Source organism: Diuraphis noxia, unplaced genomic scaffold (assembly GCF_037042655.1).
Source record: "Diuraphis noxia isolate RWA-SAM2 unplaced genomic scaffold, SU_Dnox_SAM2 contig0001, whole genome shotgun sequence".
Lineage (NCBI taxonomy): Eukaryota > Metazoa > Arthropoda > Insecta > Hemiptera > Aphididae > Diuraphis > Diuraphis noxia.
The window spans coordinates 17520583-17543274 of NW_028301711.1; the positions used below are offsets into that span (position 1 = coordinate 17520583).

Consider the following 22692-nt stretch of genomic DNA (forward strand, 5'->3'; position numbering starts at 1 on the left):
TTATCCAGTGATGATAAAAATAAAAATAATGAAAATTGTTTAAATGGTATGTTAATTGATGGTAGTTTTGTATAATATCTTAATTAAAATTATAGTTGTATTTTTATTAGCTAATATCTTGTATTATTGTAGAAACCAACAATCATGAAAAAACCGGGTAAAACATTTTGAACATCATTCGTAATTTGCCATTTGAGAAATCAAATTATAATGGAAATAGTAAGGAAAATAGTGTAGAAGATAGTCCTCCAGATTCAATACAGAATAGTATCATTCAAGAAACAGAGAATGTAGAACCTACAAAAACACCAGAAAAAGGGAAAAAGAGAAAACGAACACCAGAGTATTGGAAAAAAAAACATCTATCAAGCGATTAAAAGGTGAGGCTTATGTATCATCTACATAAAAAAAACAATTATTTGTCGAAGAAAAAAATGGGCCCCCCATGTCCGGTTACATGTCGAATGAAATGTTATACAAAAATTTCTGAAAGCACTAGAACAATAATATTTACAGATTTTTGGGAAAAAATGTTATCATGGGATACAGAAGGCAATTTATTTCAATGTTGATCGATATAAAAGATGTAGACAGACATAGATTACGAACCGGAAATAAGGCTCAAAAGACTTGTACACGAGTTTTTAGTTTATTAGTTGATAACAAAAAAATGTTTGTATGTAAAACTATGTTTCTTAATACGTTATCAATTTCAAATACATTTTTATGTGTATCACTAAAAAAAACAAATTCTGTCTCAGCCATAACCGAGCCAGATCAAAGGGGTACATGCACCAAATAATAAACTTTCATACAATATTATTGAACATGTCAAGAATCATATAGGTAGCTTTCCATCTTATTTAAGCCACTATTCTAGAGAAAGAACCAAAAGAAAATACTTGGGTCCTGATATGAATATTTCTAAGATGTATCAAGTTTATATTGATGAATGTGAGAAAGCAAAATGATCTAAGTCCAAAATATTTAATTTAAACAATTATAGGTAAGTTATAAATAAAAGAAAAAATATTCATATTATTGAGAATATTATAGCCTATAATTTAAAACAAACCGCATTGATATAATCATTAAATTGAATTTACACCAACCATTTAAGTAAAATAAAAATAGCTGTAAAACGGTTTTTTGGCTCTCCTGAAAAGTTACAATAATGGATTTGGACCCTTCTGCCTCTCAGGTACAGATTTTATCTTAGGTTTGGTTGTATGTGACAATTTAGGATTAAACTGTTTTCTCAACTTTAGCAAATCGTTCTCTAGTAATTATTTTTGTAGATTTTGCAGAGCTCCGAAAGTAAATACACAACAATTAATTTGTGAGATTCCAGAAATAATGCGCACAGTTGAAAACTATCAAATTGATATTATCGATCGTAACTCTAAAGGAATAGTTAAAGAATCCTTACTAAATAATATACCATCCTTCCACGTTGTGAAAAATTACTATGCTGATATTATTGACCTTTTTGAAGGAGTTTGTCATTATAATATAATTCGTATAATTGGTTATTTTAAAACGTCAATGAAATATTTTGATTTGGATACTTTAAATTCTCGAAAGCAATTGTTTGATTATGGACCAAAAGAAATTGAGAATCTTTCACCCAAAATAGTCTTATCATCTTAAAAAAAAAATTAAGAATGTCAGCTAGGGAAATGATGACTTTCATCGTGTGTTTTCCTATTATGATCGGAGATTTTGTTCCTTCTGATGACATAGTTTTGAAATTTCTGATCAACATTGTTGAGATTGTTGATATATTACTTTGTTTTGAGATTGACGAGTGTAGTATACAAATTTTGGAAAATAAAATTAAAGTACATAACTCTGACTACATCACTTTATCCCTTTCAGTACTGATGGGTCTTTCAAGACCCATTCCCTATAATACGTCATAATTTTCCTCTAAAGTATGATAAGGGATAATAGTTTAAGTCATCATAGTATGGAAGGTTTGTATTATCAATAAAATGTATTTTGATAATAATAGATATTGTTTAAAACACATTATAATCAATTAAAAACCATTATAAATAATCCACAGTAAATTTCTTGGCTTAGTCATATTTGACAACATTTTATAGTTCACTGATAGATGGCATGTACTGAAAAAAAATACAGCCATTTTTTCACGTATTTAATGATTAAATATTTATATTGTTTGTTCAATTTGATCACTAGATTGTTCTGATATCGCCTAAAAATGTTTTGGGTCTTGAAAGACCCAGAAGTACTATATTGTTATACAATTATTATTATAAACAATAAATTATAAGACTAAATATAGATGTTTAAACCTGATTATATAACTAATCATTATCAGTATCATACGATTATGCGTTCGACGAATATTATTATTTGTACTGAACGTAACGTATAATATAAATAAATTGTTGTGAACTATTATGCGATTATTCTTTCGTCGAATATTATTATTTGTAATGAACGTATAATATAATTAATAAATTATTGTGAACATGTCAAATCTAAAAGATTTTGAAATTAGTGAACTACTTGATGGAAATAATTCCGATTGTCCATACTTTGATTCTGACGAAGATGACTATGAGTTAAGCAGTAATCGAAATGAAGGTAATGGATAAGTACTATAGGCATGATACTAAAATATATTTTTATAACATTCTTTCCTACTATTATAGGACATTTTCCGATCGAAGAATTTGAAGATCTCATGGCCGATTTAGAAAAACAAAATGTTAATAATGATTTGGACTACGATTATTTGAATACAGATGACGCAGCAAATTTTCTGGACGAGTACAATGATTATATGCCAGCAATAATCAATACTGAATCATTGAATGATAATTTGGTAAATATTCAATTATCTTCTAAACATGAGATTAAATGGGAAAGATTGCCTTTTTCTAATAGTAATAAACCCATCTTAAATGAAATTTTACCTGACGTATCCGATTATTATGAGATTCAAGCTCCTTTGGTGTAATTTAATCGTTATTTCAATGACGCAGAAATTGAAAAAATGGCAGAAATGACCAACAGGTATGCAATTCAAAATGGATCATCATGGAATAAACCTACTGATATATCGGAAATCAAAACATTTATTGCTCTTCATATTCGTATGGGTTGCTTAAAATACCCTAGGGTACGAATGTACTGGGACACTACTTTAGGTTTATCTAATTTTAGCCAATATATGACAGTTAATCGATTTTTCTCGCTAAGAACAAATTTTCATGTTGTTGATAATTTAACATTGTCAATTGACAATAACGATTGATTTAAAAAAGTTAGACCCATGTATGACTGTGTTAGAAAGAGATGTAAGCAATTAATTGTCGAGCGTAATATTTCAATCGACGAACAAATTGTTCCATTCACAGGAAAATTAAATATAAAACAGTACTGCAAAGGAAAGCCAAACCCGTGGGGAGTAAAAGTATACGTTATGTGTGGATCAAGTGGAACTATTTATGATTTTTTACTTTATCAAGGATCCGCCACTAAATTTAATATTCCTCCTCAAATACAAAAACAAGTTGGGATGGGCGTAAGTGTCGTATTAACTCTGGCACAAGATTTGGAAAAAAACAAACATTGTTTGTATTTTGATAATTTTTTTGCGGGATATAATTTATTTGAAATATTGCTTCATAAAAAAATTTACGCAGCATCTACAATTCGTGTAAATAGGTTTAGTAAGCCACCCTTTTTGAGCGATAAGTGGATGGCATCGAAAGGTCGAGGTACAACTGATGAAATACGAAATAAGGAAGATACTAAATGCTTAGTAAAATGGTATGATAGCAAGCCAGTTTATATGTGTTCGAACTTTATTGCTTCCGGGGAAGTTGAAAAAGTTAAAAGATGGGATAAAAAAACTAAGCAATATTTAGATATAGAACAACCTGAAGTCATCAAAATGTATAATAAAAGCATGGGAGGGGTCGACAAAATCGATCAATTAATTGCGTATTATAGAATTTTTATAAAGTCAAAGAAATGGACTCTCCGTATGATGTTTCATGCCATTGATATGGCTTGCTGCAATTCGTGGTTGGAATATTTGAAGGACTGTGATAAATTTAAAATTAAAAAAAAAGATAGAATGGATTTACTAAATTTTAAACTTCGACTTGCTGATAATTTAATTAACCTCGCCAATTCTGTAGTGACAAAAAGTAGAGTAAGACCAAGTAGCAGTACTCCGAAAAATTCACCACAGACAAAAAAGAAAAAAAAAGAGCCATTACCACATGAAGAAACACGAAAAGATTTAATTGGCACTTACCAATGTATAATAACAATAAATTACGTTGTAAAAAAGAAGGTTGCGGCGCGAAAACTCATGTTTATTGTAAAAAATGCAACGTACATTTGTGTTTTGTAGTTCATAAAAAAAATTGTTTTACTGATTATCATTTATAATTAAAAATATAAGAATTCATAATTGTTAAATTTATTATTTATATTAATAGAATGTGTTTAAAATAATTTAATATAATTATTAAATAAAAAAAGAAAAGTAAAATATCAAATTATTATTTGTATTAGTTGTGTATTCATTTAATAACAATTGAATACCAATGGGTCTTACAGGGACCAACTCCATAAATCCCTCCTCCATAGTCGGATCACCTTTAAATTCGGTAAGTACTTTCAATAGTGTATATAGAGATAAAAAGAAGAAAAAAATTTTTTTTTTTAACTTTTGCAAAATAAGTACTGAAAGGGTTATTTAATGACACACTTAAGTCTAAATTTCACCACTTGACGCATTACCCCAATATTATAAGACAGTCAGGACCTCTAAGACACATTTGGTGTTTCAATTTTGAACAGAAACATAAACAGTTCAAAATTTACTCACATTGTATAACGTCACGAAAAAATATATGTTTTACATTGGCTAAAAAGTATGAACTAAAATTTGCATTTCAATTATTAAAAGGCACAAACTTTTCTAATGATTACTTCAAATGATAAGAATGGTAGACAGTAATTTCATAAATCTTATTAAGGATAAATTACAATACACTAGTGACGTTTCCATAGAATTGTATTCATGTCTATATTTTAAATGAGTTGAATATAGAAACGGTTATTACATTTCAGTTTATAACAAATATATGTTATATTTGATACTAGAAATTGTGATTGTAGAGCAGAAAAAAGTTTTATTTTTTTGACAGCATTTACGGAGTTTAAAATATGATAAGTTATCATTGATAACCATATACTTGCTTATGGAGTAGATCCTTTAAACTTGTGACCATTTTCACTAATATCTACTGATGAAATAATTGGACCACCCATACATTTAATTAGAACTGCGAGAGAGAAAAAAGTTATATGTCTTAAAGAATATTATCGATGCATTTAGCTCTATTTTATTTATTAATAATTAATAATAATAATACCCATAGCTTAAAATTAATGATGTATATTTATTTTAAGGTAATTTAAAAAAAAAAATTAAGTTTTCATAATAATAATAATAATGTATACTTAATTTTAGGAATTTAAAAACAAAAAATAAGTTTTTTATAAGTTATTGTAAAGACCATTATACGAATTAAATTAATAATATATACTATACTTTAATTCTAATTTTAAATTTAACTATAAGTTGAATTAACTGTCAGAAAATGGACAAATCGAATATTATAATGAACTCTACAGACGCAGAAGATACTGAAATTATGAACGCATTTTTTCGTGGACCACCACTACTTCTACAATCAGCAGATATGAATGATGATGATCTGAATACAATAAACTCCCATATCAAATATCATATTATGGACATTTCTCAGTCAGATACTAATCATGGGATATTAACCGTTGATGAGCCAACATCGGAAGAAATGAAACTTAGATAATTTCTGTCTGGATGGAATCTTTGAAGTGTTAGCTGATGAGTTCATTGGTAGGTATACGATTATTTTTAATTCTAAAAGTATCATATTATTAATAGTATAATAAATTTGTAACTTTTTTTTGTTTTACAGCTCAAAACGTTTATGTCGATGTCTTTAAAATTGTCAAACGTCATCAAATTGAACGTCTACTCAAAGGTTTTGATTTAGGGATGTAATTTAAATTTGAAGACAAATTAGAAAAATAGCGTGATTCTATTGGAATTCCACTGAGTCCAATTAATCAAGATTGTCAAAGCTCATCAGCCAGATCCATTTTTTCTGCTCCTGGATCTATCACTAAAACACCTACAAGGTGTTTATGCCATATCAGAGATCTACACCTAGTCCTGAAAATACATGTATCGGGATGATGCTATCTGACGTTTTTAATGAAACTTCGAAAGGAAAGGGCCATGTCGATTATTATAACAAGTTTTTAGGTTTTCATGAAGATCAGAGATCTGTTCTAATATCATTAATTGTTAATTATTATGAAGAAAAAGGTGTTAAGATGTCTTTAGCTGCCAGTTACCAATTAGAACAACAAATTCTGGAAAGGTTTCCGTCTGAGAAATTGGTAATATACGATTATTATTATTATTATTTAAATTAGTCATTATTATACATTTATACTCTAAAATACTGGAATTTTATTTTTTAGGAGTATTACAGAACTGGAAATAGAGGCAAACTTTATAATCTAACAACATAATTTAAAGTGGTATCAGGCCTTTTGGAACACTCTGCAAGAAAAACCTCTTCTGTTAATTCAGATAAATTTAGCAGACATTTGAACAATTTCGGTAAAATATTCTTATTTATTACTAGGGTGCGGATTTGTATGTATTTACATATTTGTCGTGAATGATAATATTTGAATGATTCCTTTACAGAAATATGTTACAGGACTATCTGATTATTTTAAGCTATGGTTGATATTACATATTCTTACATATTTAATCTAAATTACATATTTTTACATATTTTACTGATATTACATATTTTTGTTAAATATTGAGCTATTTACAGAATTAGTAATGTATCGCCGTTTTATATTATGAGTAGTTATCTTCTCCAGTCCGTGCGTGTGCAAATTATAATCGCAAGTTGCGACTATTAGTACATAGTCCACACATTATCGACCCAGTTATTGCTATACACGTTTCGATAAATTTTTTAATACATACAAATCCGCACCCTATTTAATACTTATAGACTACAGTATAAATAATATTATTTTTCAGAGCCAGAAAATGATGCAGAAAGCTGTATTAAAGCACTTAAATTTGATTGCCCATAGAAGGCTTATTGTAATTCACGAATTCAATATATTAAAAGCAATACCACTAAAGAGATTATGGAAAAATGGCCATTTTATAAATAACCAAGTGGTTATCGACTGGTATAAGTTTTTTTAGTTTTATTAAATGTACGACTGTACGAGTATACTTTTTTAGATTGACATGGACTTTGAGGCATCATTTACTCCACATGATATACTTCTAGAAAAATGGGAAGCATATTTTAATGACATCATACCTATTCTATCTAAATAAAACCACGTCAAAGATAGATCAGTGAAAAAAATCCTTGAGACATTATCAACTGATGTTGGTATATCAAAGAGTAAGCTAAAATTATCTTCTTTTTTTATTTAAATGTTTGCATGTATATGTAAATGTATTATTATTTTAGATGGTCAGACATGCTGCTCTGATATGGGCATTCCACGGTTACTTAGTCCCAACAAATAGAATAATCCGAATCGATCCCAATACATCTAAGAAGACAACTATAAAATTCACCATCAAGGACTCACAAGAATCTGTTATTTTTGTTGGTGACACGCAACAAAATATTGAAGACTACATAGACCATGTCAGAAAAACAAAAACTTCTCTACAGCCTTCACTTTTCTGCGTTGGGCAAGATAATTTCTCTATCACAGATATCTTTCTTTTCTTTAATGGAGTGCATTACAATTTTAAAAGTGTCTTAAAAGCATTGGATATTTGTTTTAAAAGTATATATCTTTTTGATTTACAATACCTGAGGAATCGAATATGTTTTACACATTTTTAGAATGTTTTTTTTATAATTTTAAAAGCTCAAAAAGTTACACAAAAATTCATATTCTTTTAGAATATTTACAAATAAATTCACATTAATTTTAATCATGCATATACTTTTCTTTATGATAATACATTTCTATTAAAGTTTAAATTTTATTATAAATATACATTTGATTGAAATTTAAAGAAAAAATGTCCATATCATTAAAATAATCCTGTATTAACTATGAGTATTATTTCTGTATTCTTAACTTTGTTCAGTTTGTCAACCTTTATTTATATAATTAACAATAACAATATAGTAAGTAATAACTTATTTTTAATTATTTACTCTTGGGTGTTTTATATATATTATTTATTATTACATATCATAAATTGTTTTATTATAATAATATTATAATATTTTGAATTTATTAATGAAATAAAATATAAATATCATTTTGTACATAAATATTGCATTCGTCAATTAATCAGAACATAAACATTGAGTCAATAACAACTATTTATTGATATAATTATCTGTATAACTGAATTAAGAATTAATACATATTACATAAATAATAAGACGTCGTCAATATAATAAAATAAATTGTTAATCTAATAAACTTAATACATAATATTAGTAATTCTGATTTTATATACCTAATTTAACAAATATTATAAAAAACAATACTAACCGTTTTCCAACCAAATTTACATTTTCTCTTATGAAAATCTCATCCATGATTATACCACAGTAGACTGTACCACTTACAGTTTTTTATTTTCATTTCATCAAGTTTTATTTTTATAGCATTTAATGATTCATTAGTGAATCTAGGTGAACCATCTATTGTAGCATACTATTTTCTTATGGTACTTGGATGTGGTAAGCATTTAGAAAATTTGCTTCTAACATACTTATAAGCAGCAGGAGAGTAGAATTGTAGTGTCAATGCAAAAGTCCTAAGTTCAGGGGAAATCTTTTTTCCTGTTTTTTTATTTAACTGTTTTAAAATTAAGTCACATTCAAAAGTTGGTAATGATTCCTATCTAGAAAAAAAAAATGTATTAATACATATACATATATAAATTAATAGGATAAGAAGATAGGAAAAATCAAAGTCAATGGGAAAAATATAATAACAATAAACAACACCTTTTTTCAGTTCTTATTTTCAAAAATATTAAACGCTTATAAAGAAATCTTTATGTTAATTTTTTTTTCATATAATTTTTTTTATAAAAACCAAAAAAAAAAAAAACAGTTTTTGTTATGTTTTTGGTACTGGTTTAGTTGATTCCTGCCACTTGTATTTCTCTTATATGTTTAATACTGTTGTATTTAAAAATTATAATAATAATAACACAATAAATACAAAATATACAATTTATACCAATATATCATACTTATGTATTTATTGTGTTGTTATTATTATTATTTTTAATAGCACAGATTTTCATACTTTTTTATCTACAGTAGAATAGAAAATTTGTATAAAAGATGATTAGCACATCGAAAATACGAGAGATATTAGTGGCTGATGTCAACTAAACCTGAATGATGAGAGAATACGTGGGCTAGTGGGCGTCAACTAAACCAGTACCATGTTTTTTTTTTTTTTTATTTTGATTTAGTTTACCTTTAATACCTACTGTATGACATGTTACTGAAATTTTATTTTCTTCCTTTAAATGATCAATTAAATTACCCATCGTTTTAACTTTATTGAGAAGGCGTTGATTCCTTTTTCTTGAATTTTAAATTTTTTTGGCTAAAGTTTGACTATTTTTTTGTGTAATATACCAATATTTGCACCTTTTAGTTGGACTATTTAAATCTCCTTGACTGAAGTTACCCGCCTGTAATTTATAAAAATTGTATTAATATAATAAATAATTTTATTATAATAAATCATATCATATTATTTTAATTACTTCTTTCTAACAACAGAACATATGTTAAGTAGGTACTTCAGGAGTTTCAGGTATAACAACCAGATTTGTTTCTGGACTATCTAGATATTCAAAAATATTATATTGAATATATTTAAAAAATACTTTTTAATACATTTAAATGTAGTTATTTTATAAACATAAATATCATGTATATGAGTTATTTATGACTCTGTAGGCTGATTAAAAGATAGATCATCAGTATATTGAGAAATATCATTTTCTGGAATTTCTAAATAATCAAAAGTTGAATGTATATAAATAAATTGTTAAGACTTATAGTTATTTACCAGACTCTGAAGAAATATTTGATAATAATGATTCATTTCCAGTATACTGAGAAATAATTCGAATTTGTTCATCAGTTGGTAAATCAAAAATTTGAACCAATGATCGACGTGGAGCTAAAATAATTAACAAATTATAATGTTTAAATATAATATTTTTTTTTATATATATTTATATACTTGGTCTAAAAATGCTTGGAATTTCCTCTTTATTTAATTTTTTTTTAGTGTAATCTGTTTCAACAAAATGTGAGTTACAAATTCTTGTTTGATTTGAAATGTTGAATGATGGTTGATGGCTTTGTATAACTTTCAACCACAATTCAGCACGAATTTTATCAGCAGGAAATCTGTCAAAAATAATTGGCTATCTTCCTGTATGCGCTCTACCCCAGATTGCGGTCTACCTGCGATTATTGGACGATTGTTGTATGCGCTGTACTATAAAATTTATATCTTTAGTGTCGTGACTTAAAATTAATGGTAATAAAGATTAGAACTCTCTTTTTCTACATCATATCATATTTTTTGATCGTATAATATTAGTCGTTGGGTGACAATACTTGAGTTCATACACGGTTTTATACTTTCACCATGTTACGTTCAAAATGTTAGCAATAGAATTTTACAAAATTATACAAAATGAAGAAACAGTTACTAATTTTTTAATTGCGAAAAATCTATTAGTAAATCTAGAAAATCTAGAAAACATTTTATTGCTATGGACTAGCGTCCCGCATTGTCTAGTTCACGGTCAACTAGGTACCAGCCGAACCAAGATAGGGTAGGGTGCGACCAACTTTGTAATTATAAGAGAGAAAGCATTTCGTGGAAATCATTAACGTTAGGGCAACACGAAATCATGTGGTTAGACGACCATAAAAGATCATTGATAGGTGTGCACAGGATGTGGGGTTATGCATCAATACAAAAGTTCCAAGAACCAATGTTATAATGTAATATCATAATATATATTTTTACATAATAATAATATTCATAATAATATAAATTATCGAGGTCTGCAGCTGCACGGGATGCACCTTTTGACTTGTATGTGGGCGAGTAACATTTCTGTCAGTCTAGATAATTATACCACATCCGTGAGAACAGCGACAAAAGCAAGTAGATTATGGGGAGCAGACTATATAAGAGACCCCAAAACGGCCTGTATTCAGACGCGACTTGACCAGACTAGCCAGAGCACCTTCACGCCAGTCTGTTGTTTAATTTAATTTATTGGACTTAGAAAATTTCTACACTACTACTAAACAATATTTTGAACTTAGAAAATATTCGAGTCAAACCGAATTTATTCTAATCATTCAGAATACTTAACTTACATTCCGCTTTCATGTTATAAATAAATATATGTTTTACCACAATACATAAACAATTAATCTAATTAAGATGAATTCTACGTTGTGTACTTAACTCAAGAGTCACCTTCCAACATCATCCTTGAATACTGATACCTGTAGGCGACGTGATCACTACATTATGCAATAAATGTGATAGTGAAATGAAATATTACATAAAAAAAGAGCGCGGCAAAGAAAGAAAATTGTTGAGGTGTAAAAGGAAAGGGTGTCAAACCACTCAAAGCATAAGGTAAGAAACATATGTGTTATTTAATATTTCAGGTATAATATTGTTCATTAATTACCTATATATTACATAGAAAAAATAATAGTTTTTGGACGTACATTGACAAAAATGGCCGAAACAATAGTGGATTGACTTGAGTGCACAACTTGAACTGGTCTATTATTGGTGTCAAAATATTAAACAGACTACAATTATAAGTTTAACCGGTAGATCACATAATAATATAATACAGTGTGTGACTGGATGAACTTGTGCCGTGATGTACCAGCAGTCAGAATGTTCGAAAATCGTACTAAATTGGGAGGACTCGGAATAGTGATCCAAGTTGACGAATGCTTATTAAGAGGATCGAGGAAAAATAATAAAGGTCGACTTCGACTTGCAGATTTACCAGCCGAAAATCTTAACGTCGACGACGACTCGGAAAATGTTAATCCTTTAGAACACGGAGAAAGAAACTACGGAAAACGGCTTGATGGACCATGGGTATTCGGCTTGTGTGACAATAAAGAAGGAAGGTATTTTGTTGTCCAAAAAATGGACAAAACGACTTTACACGAAATCATACAAAGAGAGGTTATTGCTGGGTCTATAATACATTCCGATGGCTGGTCAGGGTATAATGGACTCTCGGACCACGGGTACAACCACTATGTTGTAAATCATAGCGAAAATTTTGTAGATCCAATATCCAAGGCACATACCCAGAGAATCGAAAGTTTATGGCAGCCTCTAAGACTGAAAATCGTGAAAAATATGTGTGGTACAACTCCAGATTTGCTTCCAAGGTATAATATATTATAATATAATAATAAAAATACGAAGGTAAATATAAATATAATAATAATTACAGGTGTCTCATTGAAACGTGGCGGAGAGGAATTAATAAAAGTGACATATTTAACGTTTTTCTGAGGGACATGGCACAAGTATTTTAATATTTATTTAAAATATTATTTAATTTTATATTTATTATGTATAATTATTATTGAAACAAATAACGAGACGGCGACAAAATGATGACGTGCGTTGATATTATAATATAATCATTTTTATTACTTTATTCATAACAATTTTTGTTCGTTATTAAAACCACTTTACATCATCCCACTTATTACTTGAATATATTGTCTATAAATGAAATATAGTTGTAGGGTGGAAAAACACGGTAGAGCGCATACTGCAGTCGCAATGCTGCTGGTAGAGCGCATACAGGAAGATAGCCAAATAATTATTTACTAACTAATTTATTCATGTGAACAAAAGAGTAATATTTACACATTTTATTCTCAATTATATTATTATAAAATACAAAAATTGCACATACCTATGCATCATGACATCATTTTCTTTAGTACTCCGATTTCTGCAAGATGCAATACCACAAACAACAACCATTTTAAAAATTACCTACACTTCTAAAAAACTTAAAGTCATTATGAAATTCAGAAAGTTGCAACTGTCAAATTTCAATAATATTTACTACAGATGATTAAGTGATTACACTGAGATAGATAACAACTACTGGTGCGCGGACTGGCTATGTTCATAATGTAATAGAAACGAGCCGTGTCGAATACCGTTACCCCCACCACCGAATGGCAACTTATTTAAATTCGCATTGCTTAACACTGGATTTTAGTTAACTTTAACTTAAAGTTTCAGAGAAAATAATGATCGTAGCCGATTGAGTTTGGTATCAAAATTTTTATCTTGATGTGGGCTTTATATTGATATGTTTAAAAGCTATTAAAAATATTTATAATGTTTTTAAATTTGCTTCAAAATACTTTTGAAAAGTATTACAAGTTCAGAGTCCAGAGATGTATTATCACAGAATATAACAATTATATTATATTATATTACGAGTATGTACATTTTATTCCAATCCGACTATGAATATTCTTTTATCTATGAATATAGGTATATGATAGGTATATTTATATTATAGTATACACGTTATAACTACTCCTATTTACAAAATAATACTATAAGATATTTGTATTAATATATTTTTCTTCTTTTCAATCTCTGTCCTCCAATTATTTTGTATATTTTTTATCTTTATATTCTCAATTATCTTTAAAATAATAGTAGGTACATAAGTATTCATAAATTATCATTAAATAAAATATATTTGAATATATATTACCTAACCTAGGTATTAGAGCATTCAAATGCCGAACAAGACATAATCATTTTTAATATTTAAAAAAAAGTTGTTTGATAACTTAATTTTAGTTTTTTTTATACACGTTAAGTCACCACTAACCACGCATGAAAATGAAATGATACAAAACATGCTAAACTGAACACCAACATACTTCCCCCCTTTGAAAGAATCTATCTTTCAAAACTTACACATGAAATATAAAACAAAAATACTGAATAATTGAAACCTGATAGAGGGGCATATGCTATATACAATAAAAAAAATTATGATGAACATAGGAGACTTATCTGCTTATCTGTAAGAATAATACGGCTACACAGCCTAATAATAATATAATGATCCACAACAATGTCTATATAAATAAATAATATGAATAAAAAAAATAATAATAAAAAAAAAATACATATAAACATTTTTTTTCTTTCATATATCCTTTAAGGCATACACAACCCAAAAAAAAAATTTTTTTTTAATGCTTGGTTTTTATACTTAATGGTATAAAAAAATATATCATGAAAACAGAATGTGAAAAAAAAAATTATTTACAGAGTTACGGTGAAATCCAAATATACCTGTGACGTCATTGCGTCGGACGTCTCCGCGCGGCACTGGCAGGCGGTCGCAGCAACCGTATGAAAAATACGTATAATAATATTCTCATTGCCTGCCGATCGCTGATCGCTGATTAAATATATATTTTTGATTTCCATAAATAGATCCTTAAATTATTTTTAAATTATAAATATAACACTATTTCTAAATACTTATAAAGTTATAAATAATAGTATTATTTTAATACATGTACGTGACCTTTAGAAAATTGTTTATTAACAGGCTGTGAAAACCATTTTGATGAGTGACCTTCGCTACATTCTGATCTTACACATATTGTTGCACCAATTGCGTACCATTTTTTATTAATTATTTTACTTTTACAAATATTACAAATTGTAAACAGTGTTAATAATGAATTAATAAAAACTAAACAATATTTTATATCGGTATTTTCAACATTATCAAATTCTTCTGTGTAGTCTTCCTCTTCATTTTCACATTCAAAATCGGGATCATCATAAAAATCATTATCTGTAAATGACACGTTTTCTTCTACATCACTTATATTATCCTCCATACAACTTAACTTTTCCTCATTTGTATTGTGTTCATATGAATCAATATTTGATTTTTTAGCTATTAAACTCTCAACCATATCTTTTTTTCTTGATTTTTTATTCTTTCAGAACGGGATTTTTTAGTTGTTGTATTACCATCGCTACTTTTATCATTATTTAATAGTTTATTACAAATATTGTTGGTACTGTACCTGATTTTAAGCGGGGCGCTCTTGACTTGTATTTGTCTCCTAATAATTTTTGTTTTAAAATGTCTGAGTCATCAAAATCTTGACTTTTAAAATGATGGGAACATATCACAGAATTATTAGTTGGTTTAAAATGTTTGTGCTTGCAAAAATTGGTCCATTTATTAAAACGCACAGGTGAATTATCGCGATTGGGAAATCTATGCGTTCCTTTATTGTTACTACATCCAAATACACTACAATACGGCATTATTTTCTTCGAATATTGAGTATATTATTAACTATTGTATACATACAGAACAAAAATAATATTACGCGATGCACTAGTGCACTACGTACCGACTAGGCGAAAACTGAATACTGACGAAGTGACGAATTTGTTATTGAAACACAATATTGTAATTAATGCATTTTTCGATCAACTTATTGTCTTGGGTATCATTTATAAGTATTTAGAAATAGTGTTACATTTATAATTTAAAATTAATTTAAGGATCTATTTATCGAAATCAAAAATATATATTTAATCGGCGATCAGCGATCGGCAGGCCATGAGAATATTATTATACGTATTCTTCATACGGTTGCTGCGACCGCCTGCCAGTGCCGCGCAGAGACGTCCGACGCAATGACGTCACAGGTATATTTGGATTTCACCGTAACTCTGTAAATAATTTTTTTTTCACATTCTGTTTTCATGATATATTTTTTTATACCATTAAGTATAAAAACCAAGCATAAAAAAAAATTTTTTTTTTTGGGTTGTGTATGCCTTTAATCTTTATCTTCATTCTCGTCTTTGTTGGTAGGAAGCACGGTTATTTACATAGGTTGGAGCACGCTGCCATACGACCCATACATACGCCGTGTCTAAGTGGCGACTAAGTGAACTAATGGCGCTAGTTATCACACACCCGATAATTACATGTAGATTGTAGAACGTCTATGCCTTACGGCCATATCTTTGTTCTATGTTTACAACGTTTACGTTTACTATTAAAGTGTTTAATTTTTAGTGTTTTAATTATAATAATGAGTAAGTGTATCATAGTTGGTTGTACTTCTGGTTACAAGAGTAATCCCGAAAAACTACACCTATTCAGTGTTCCTAAAGATCCTCAGTTGAGAGAAAAATGGCAGAAATGTATACCCAGAAAAAATTTTGTTTTAAATAACAATTCTCATGTTTGTGAAAAACATTTTAACGAAGGTGATATAATAAAATTTTGGATATCTGGAAAATGGAAAGCTTATGTACCCAAACGCTGCTTTATTTGAATTTTTAAGCATTGTAGAACACGCTTTTGCAAAATATTGTAATGACTTCAATGTATTTGAAAATGTAATAAATGAAATCACTCAAAATAATTTTAATTTTAAATTCAGCTGCACTTCTCACAGAGTTGAAGTAGCATCTGAAGTTATAGTTTATTTTTTACAAATGAGAATGCGTCAACACTCATATCAAGAAAATCTAAAATGTCAAAAAGTGTCCAGGGAGAAGAAAAAATTATCAAAATTGTACAACTCATGATCTTTATATTCTATTTTTTTTTTTTTAAAGCTTTCAGTATATTTAATCTTAAGTCATTGATTACTTTTTATTTATTTTATATAATTATAAAATGTATATTAATAATAATGCTTATGTAAGTGCAATTGAAGGTGATTGTATTAATTATATGCTTTTTAATTTTATAAGACAAAATATTAAACTTAAAATATAGAAGTGCTGTAGTATGCTTTTTTATTTTGCAAATAAAAATATGTATTATAATAATATTAATTATAATTTATTTGTTTTTCAGGCTCAAAGAAATTTCGTTGATATAAGTAACACTTATGTGAATAAGATAAGTGTAATGTACTATTATGGAATATAATATGGTAAATAAAAAAATACTACTATTTTATAGCACAACAGCTATCACATGAATTTGAATATAAATTATAGTATTATTAAATAGATAGATTATTACATACTATGGCAATATGCTATTGCCTATTTGTAATAATATTCATTACTCAGTAGAATTGATGTAGTAATTCAAATGAGAAATAATTATGATATACACAATGTATAAATTATACCATACGACATACGTGCATGGTGCGTAAAACAGAGATTACGTGTTGTGACAACCGGGTGTGTAACTACTAGCGCTATTAGTTCACTAAGTCGCCACTTCGACAAGCGATAAGGCGTCGTGCTCCAACCTATGTAAATAACCGTGGTAGGAAGCAAAGACAATTTGATTGCAGGACGCTTGAATTCAGAACCAGAGGAATTGCGCAGTCACGGCTCTAACACAATATCCGCCCCATGGTGTATTGCTGTTACTCGTACTAGTGGCCACTCCAGTGGTGGCATGTTGTCATCATGTGCCGTAGGTATTTTGTCAATGAAATCAGCTGAATTAGAACACTATTTGCGAAGCGAAAATCCAGCGGGCTACAAACGTGTTAACAGGGACGGATTGGGCCATAGGGAAATCGGGAAATTCCCGATGGGCCGCGTACTAAATAGTAAATAGTAGGTAGACGTAAATATAATAAAATAATTAATAAATATTACCATTGATTATAGATTATATTTTATTCAATGATATTACGTAATAACAGTAACAGTCTATAATATAATAACGTAAAACATTGTAAATTGTAATAATACAAGTATACAACGTGTCAACGTCTACAACAGAAACTGAATAATAATATTAATTATCAATAAGTAGTACCAATAACAGCTGTAATCAAAAAATCGACTTCCGTGGATAGTAAAATCTATAAATAATTGGTTATTTGGGTTGTCGTCGATCAGATGGGCCGGCGGGTAATGACGATGAATATTGAAGATACAAGTCGATGCGGGTCGTAAATATGAATACCTAATAACTAATAAGAATATTTTTATTTGAAATTTATTTTATTTATATTTAAATATCAATCGTTATTCAAAACCTCGATGTCAGCATTCGGCAGTGAGCACAATATTTGGTTAATTTTAATAGTTGTGAATTATAAAATAAAATGGAAATGGATGGATCAGACTGTGGTAAAAAACGAAAAGGAGGAGCTGAAAAAATTCGAGACAAAAAGAAAAAAATACTACTTTTAGAAGCAAAGGCTTCTAAAAGCATTAAATCATTTTTCAAGTATCAGAATAGCGAAGTGAGTTTTAGCTGAACTTTGTCATTATAATAATAATATATTAATAATTAAAAATATTAAACTGTTACTGTACAAACTACAAAGTACAATAATTTACAATTTATTTTATTGATAGAGAATGAGATAAACAACATATTTTGCTAAATACTTAATGCAATAGGTACCTATTTTATTTTTTAATATGAAAATATACATTAAATTATTTTAGTGTGATATTCAACTGATACTTTTAAAAATTATAGATAGTATTTATCTAAAAGTATAAATTATGATTGATTTAATAACTAGGCTGTGCAAATTAATGTTTTTTTTTTTTTAAACTCAGTTTTTAACTTAACTTAAACTTTTTAAATCATTAATACCCATCCTAGTATAATAATTATAGATTTATTTTTAGAGTATTATTAATGAGGATGAAACTACTACAGATGTTGAAGTTGGAATGGAACATCTACTTTAGATGAACTAAGTCTTGTAATTTATTGTTGTTCTTATAAAAGTACTATTAAATTATTATATTTAATTACTCATATTTTTCTTATAAAAGTAAATAATATTATTATAACTTATAAGCATGGTCACATAATTGATATGTCGTATACTATTACAAGTACTAAAACTGAATGTATAATATTTCTTAACATTTTAATTAAATAGGTGACTGATAGTTGCATTAATAATGTTAGTTTAATGGAGAATGAAACTTTTAGTATTGGAAATAAAGATAATGCAAATATTGGCTTGAATGTAATTGAATCTATTGATCATCAAAAAAGTGTTAATAATGATGTAAGTCTTGTAATTGTTGTTCTTATAAAAGTAAATAATATTATTAAAGCTTATAAGCATGGTCACATAATTGATATGTCTTATACTCTTACAAATACTAAAACTGAATGTATAATATTTCTTAACATTTTAATTAAATAGGTGACTGATAGTTGCATTAATAACGTTAGTTTAATGGAGAATGAAACTTTTAGTATTGGAAATAAAGATAATGCAAATATTGGCTTGAATGTAATTGAATCTATTGGTCATCAAACAAGTGTTAACAATGAAGTTATACCTAGTAAGTTTTTTTTTAATTTTGGAAACAATTTTAGTTAGCATACAAAGGCACATAGACAAAAATAATATTAATTACAACAATTCTGTGGCTCGGGTCTAAAAGGGTCAATCTCACTTTTTGCAATTTTCGACAATAAAGTAATTAATAATATTTTTAATTAAAAATATTTGTAGACATATTATATTACAAATTACAATTTACTAATTTGAGCATTTGGCTCATTATTAGATACCTATAACCTATGTGTCTTTGTGTCTATTGTAGTTTGTAAATTATCAAACTGATCAATGTGTATTTTTTCTAATTTTGGCCCTCTAGATATATTCAAGAAACCTGAAATTACACAGCTTAATCAATTTTTTAAATATCATCCTCAAAAATCAAAATTAAATGAAGAAATTCCATTTAATTTTCAAAAAGCTTTCTTCAGAAGTAATGGCTCTGAACGAAAATGGTTAACCTACAATAAAAATCCAAAACAATTATTCTGCTATTTGTGTCTTGCATTTTCTTCAGGAAGTAATAATTTTACTAAAGGCTTAGATGTATGGAGTCATACTTATATTCGAATTGATGAACATGATAAAAGCACAGTACATAAAAATTGTGTATCAGCTTTTTTTTCCATTAAAAAAAACATGATATTGGTTCACTACTTTTCTGTGAAAATAAAAAAGAATTTAAAAAAAACCGCGAAATTGTTACAAGAGTGATTGAAGCTGTTAAACTTATAGGAAAACGTGGATTGAGTTATAGGGGAAATCAATTTGAAGCAGCATACACGTTAGATAATCCATTTGTAGACCACGGAAATTTTTTAGAAATCATATTGTTTTTAGCAAAATATGATTTTCAAACGAAAGATCACTTGGAAACCATAATAAAAAAGAGCCGTAAAGCCCACGAAAGTGGTAGTAAAGGAAGAGGAGGACTGGTTACATTTATTTCCAAAACTACAGTTGATTATGTTATTGCTGCAATAAGTCGTTTGATAAAAAAATCAAGTTGTGTTAAAAATGCTAAAATGTATGCAGTTATGCTGGATACTACTCAAGATATTACATCATCGGATCAATGTGCAGTAGTCTTAAGATATGTCGATGACAATGGTGTTCACGAAAGCCTAATTGCAGTTGTTAACTGTTCAGATTCAACAGGTAAAGGCATGCACGATTTATTACAAAATGTTTTACTTTTAAATGATTTGAATGTAAAAAACTGTATTGCCAATACTACCGACGGTGCGGCTAATATGCAAGGGGAGTACAATGGATTCTCAGCATGGCTTAATGAATCATCCCCAAATCAAGTTCATGTTTGGTGTTATAGCCATGTATTAAATCTAGTTTTGTCAGATGCTTCCAAATCAACATTGGCTGCTGCATCTCTTTTTAATTTGGGTAATAGTTTAGCGGTGTTTTTCAAAGATTCACATAAGCGTATGAGAGTTTGGGCAGAACGATGCCATAGTCTACATCAACGCTTACAAAGTATTGGTGAAACAAGATGGTGGAGTAAAGAAGTTGCACTTGTTAAAATATTTGGATCAACCGAAGGTCCATGTAAGAGCAATGCACTATATGTTGATGTTTTAATGGCTTTATATGATATTCTAAACGATGAAAAATCCACACCAGATATAAGGGTCAAAGCTGAAACTATGAAAAATACATTATTGAATTTTTCTACAATTCTGACTGCATATTATATATATATTAGAATTTTTAGTATTACAGGTCCTTTATCGAGATACCTGCAATCAAATTCAATGGATTTAATTACAGCTCAGAACCTAGTCGATGGAGCACTTGAACATTTAAAAAAAGTTCAAAGAAATATGGAATGGGTAAAATTATCTGCAGAGTCATTTGTTATTTGGGCTAATACTGAGTTAGATTTACAATTTAATGATGATAGTCCTATAACTGTAAATGAAATATTACCCAATATAAGAACCAGAAAGAAAAAATGTTACCAGGTGAGATTAGTAATGATATGGTACATTAGGATCCTTTAAAGAAGTTTGAAATAGAAGTTCATAACAGAATATTAGATATAGTTGTTGAGAGTATTAACAAAAGATTTATAAAACACAGAAAATTGTATAATGACTTATCATGTTTGTCACCAAGTTATTTTTCGTTTATAATTCAAAATGGTTTGCCTGATCAAGCATTGACTACTTTGTGTGATAAGTTAAAAAGTTTGAATTCAAATATAACCTACAACGGTCTAAAGGATGAGTTAATACATTTTGCAAAAAATTGGGACAAGTTAAAGAAAAGTCTTGCTGAATCATTTGTTACTTCATACTCTTTGGAGCTAACACAAGATGAAGAAGATGACATTGAATCTAAAATGAATCCTGAATCACAAACTATGGCTTGCAAGAGTTGCAAAAACTGTGTTTTTTGTTGCTATAACATTTTACAAAAATATAATTTATATTGTGATGCATATGCTAATTTATTTTTGGCATACAAATATGTACTTATTCTACCATTAACCCAAGTATCATGTGAAAGATCTTTTTCTTTCTTAAAAAATATTAAATCAAGACTTCGTAGTCAGCTTTCGGATCCCAAACTAGAAGCTTTCATGTTAATGGCCATCGAAAAACAGAAATTAACACTATTGGATTCAGATAAAATAATAGAAGAATTACAAAAAGAGAGTTTACTTTAAAAAAAAAATCTGTCATTGTAAATTAAACCATTTTATTTATTCAAATAAAAAATAATTACTAACATTTTATTATGTAACATTTATATGTAGGTAATACTATTGTTATTCCATTATTATTATTTTTATTATTACATTTTATTGTTAAGAGGACGCTACACGTAAAGCGAAAAGTATACAACGGCCGAGAGAACGCGCTGTTAAGTGTTTTGGCGATCCGCAAGCGCGCGGCGTTTAAGTCACGCCCACTACTCATAGTCCGTGGCACTGCTCATTCAGCGCGTCTGGCCGTTTCGGGAGCGCCGATTATTATTTCTTGAACGGTCGACCATGACGGATCGCATCAATATAAATTTCACACACGTAAACGCCGCGGTATTATTTTTAATATCCGTGCGTATCCATTCGAACTTTTTTTTTTTAAAGCTGCTGCTTACCTAAATA

At 28.4% G+C, this 22692-nt stretch overlaps 1 protein-coding gene, 3 long non-coding RNA genes and 1 pseudogene across 4 annotated transcripts; 4 read left to right on the forward strand and 1 right to left on the reverse strand.

The window, feature by feature from the left end:
• Nucleotides 1–285: 285 nt before the first annotated feature.
• LOC149060044 (uncharacterized) lies at nucleotides 286–6138 on the forward strand. Its single transcript, XR_016189895.1, has 3 exons — nucleotides 286–380; nucleotides 5692–5938; nucleotides 6021–6138. It is a non-coding gene; the product is annotated as an uncharacterized LOC149060044 (long non-coding RNA).
• A 1056-nt stretch (nucleotides 6139–7194) lies between these two features.
• On the forward strand, nucleotides 7195–8042 carry LOC149060045 (uncharacterized). Its single transcript, XR_016189921.1, has 3 exons — nucleotides 7195–7332; nucleotides 7388–7556; nucleotides 7626–8042. It is a non-coding gene; the product is annotated as an uncharacterized LOC149060045 (long non-coding RNA).
• A 641-nt stretch (nucleotides 8043–8683) lies between these two features.
• LOC149060046 (uncharacterized) lies at nucleotides 8684–9997 on the reverse strand. The gene is made up of 3 exons (XR_016189970.1): nucleotides 9920–9997; nucleotides 9625–9844; nucleotides 8684–9034 (listed from the first exon to the last, which is right to left on the reverse strand). It is a non-coding gene; the product is annotated as an uncharacterized LOC149060046 (long non-coding RNA).
• A 1746-nt stretch (nucleotides 9998–11743) lies between these two features.
• LOC149060047 (uncharacterized) lies at nucleotides 11744–12767 on the forward strand (annotated as a pseudogene).
• Nucleotides 12768–18359: 5592 nt separating this feature from the next.
• LOC149060048 (zinc finger MYM-type protein 1-like) lies at nucleotides 18360–22251 on the forward strand. Its single transcript, XM_089227557.1, has 5 exons — nucleotides 18360–18494; nucleotides 19152–19313; nucleotides 19425–19566; nucleotides 20301–21544; nucleotides 21586–22251. The coding sequence occupies exons 1-5, from the start codon at nucleotides 18360–18362 to the stop codon at nucleotides 22249–22251; spliced, it is 2349 nt and encodes a 782-aa protein (XP_089083683.1).
• Nucleotides 22252–22692: the final 441 nt, after the last annotated feature.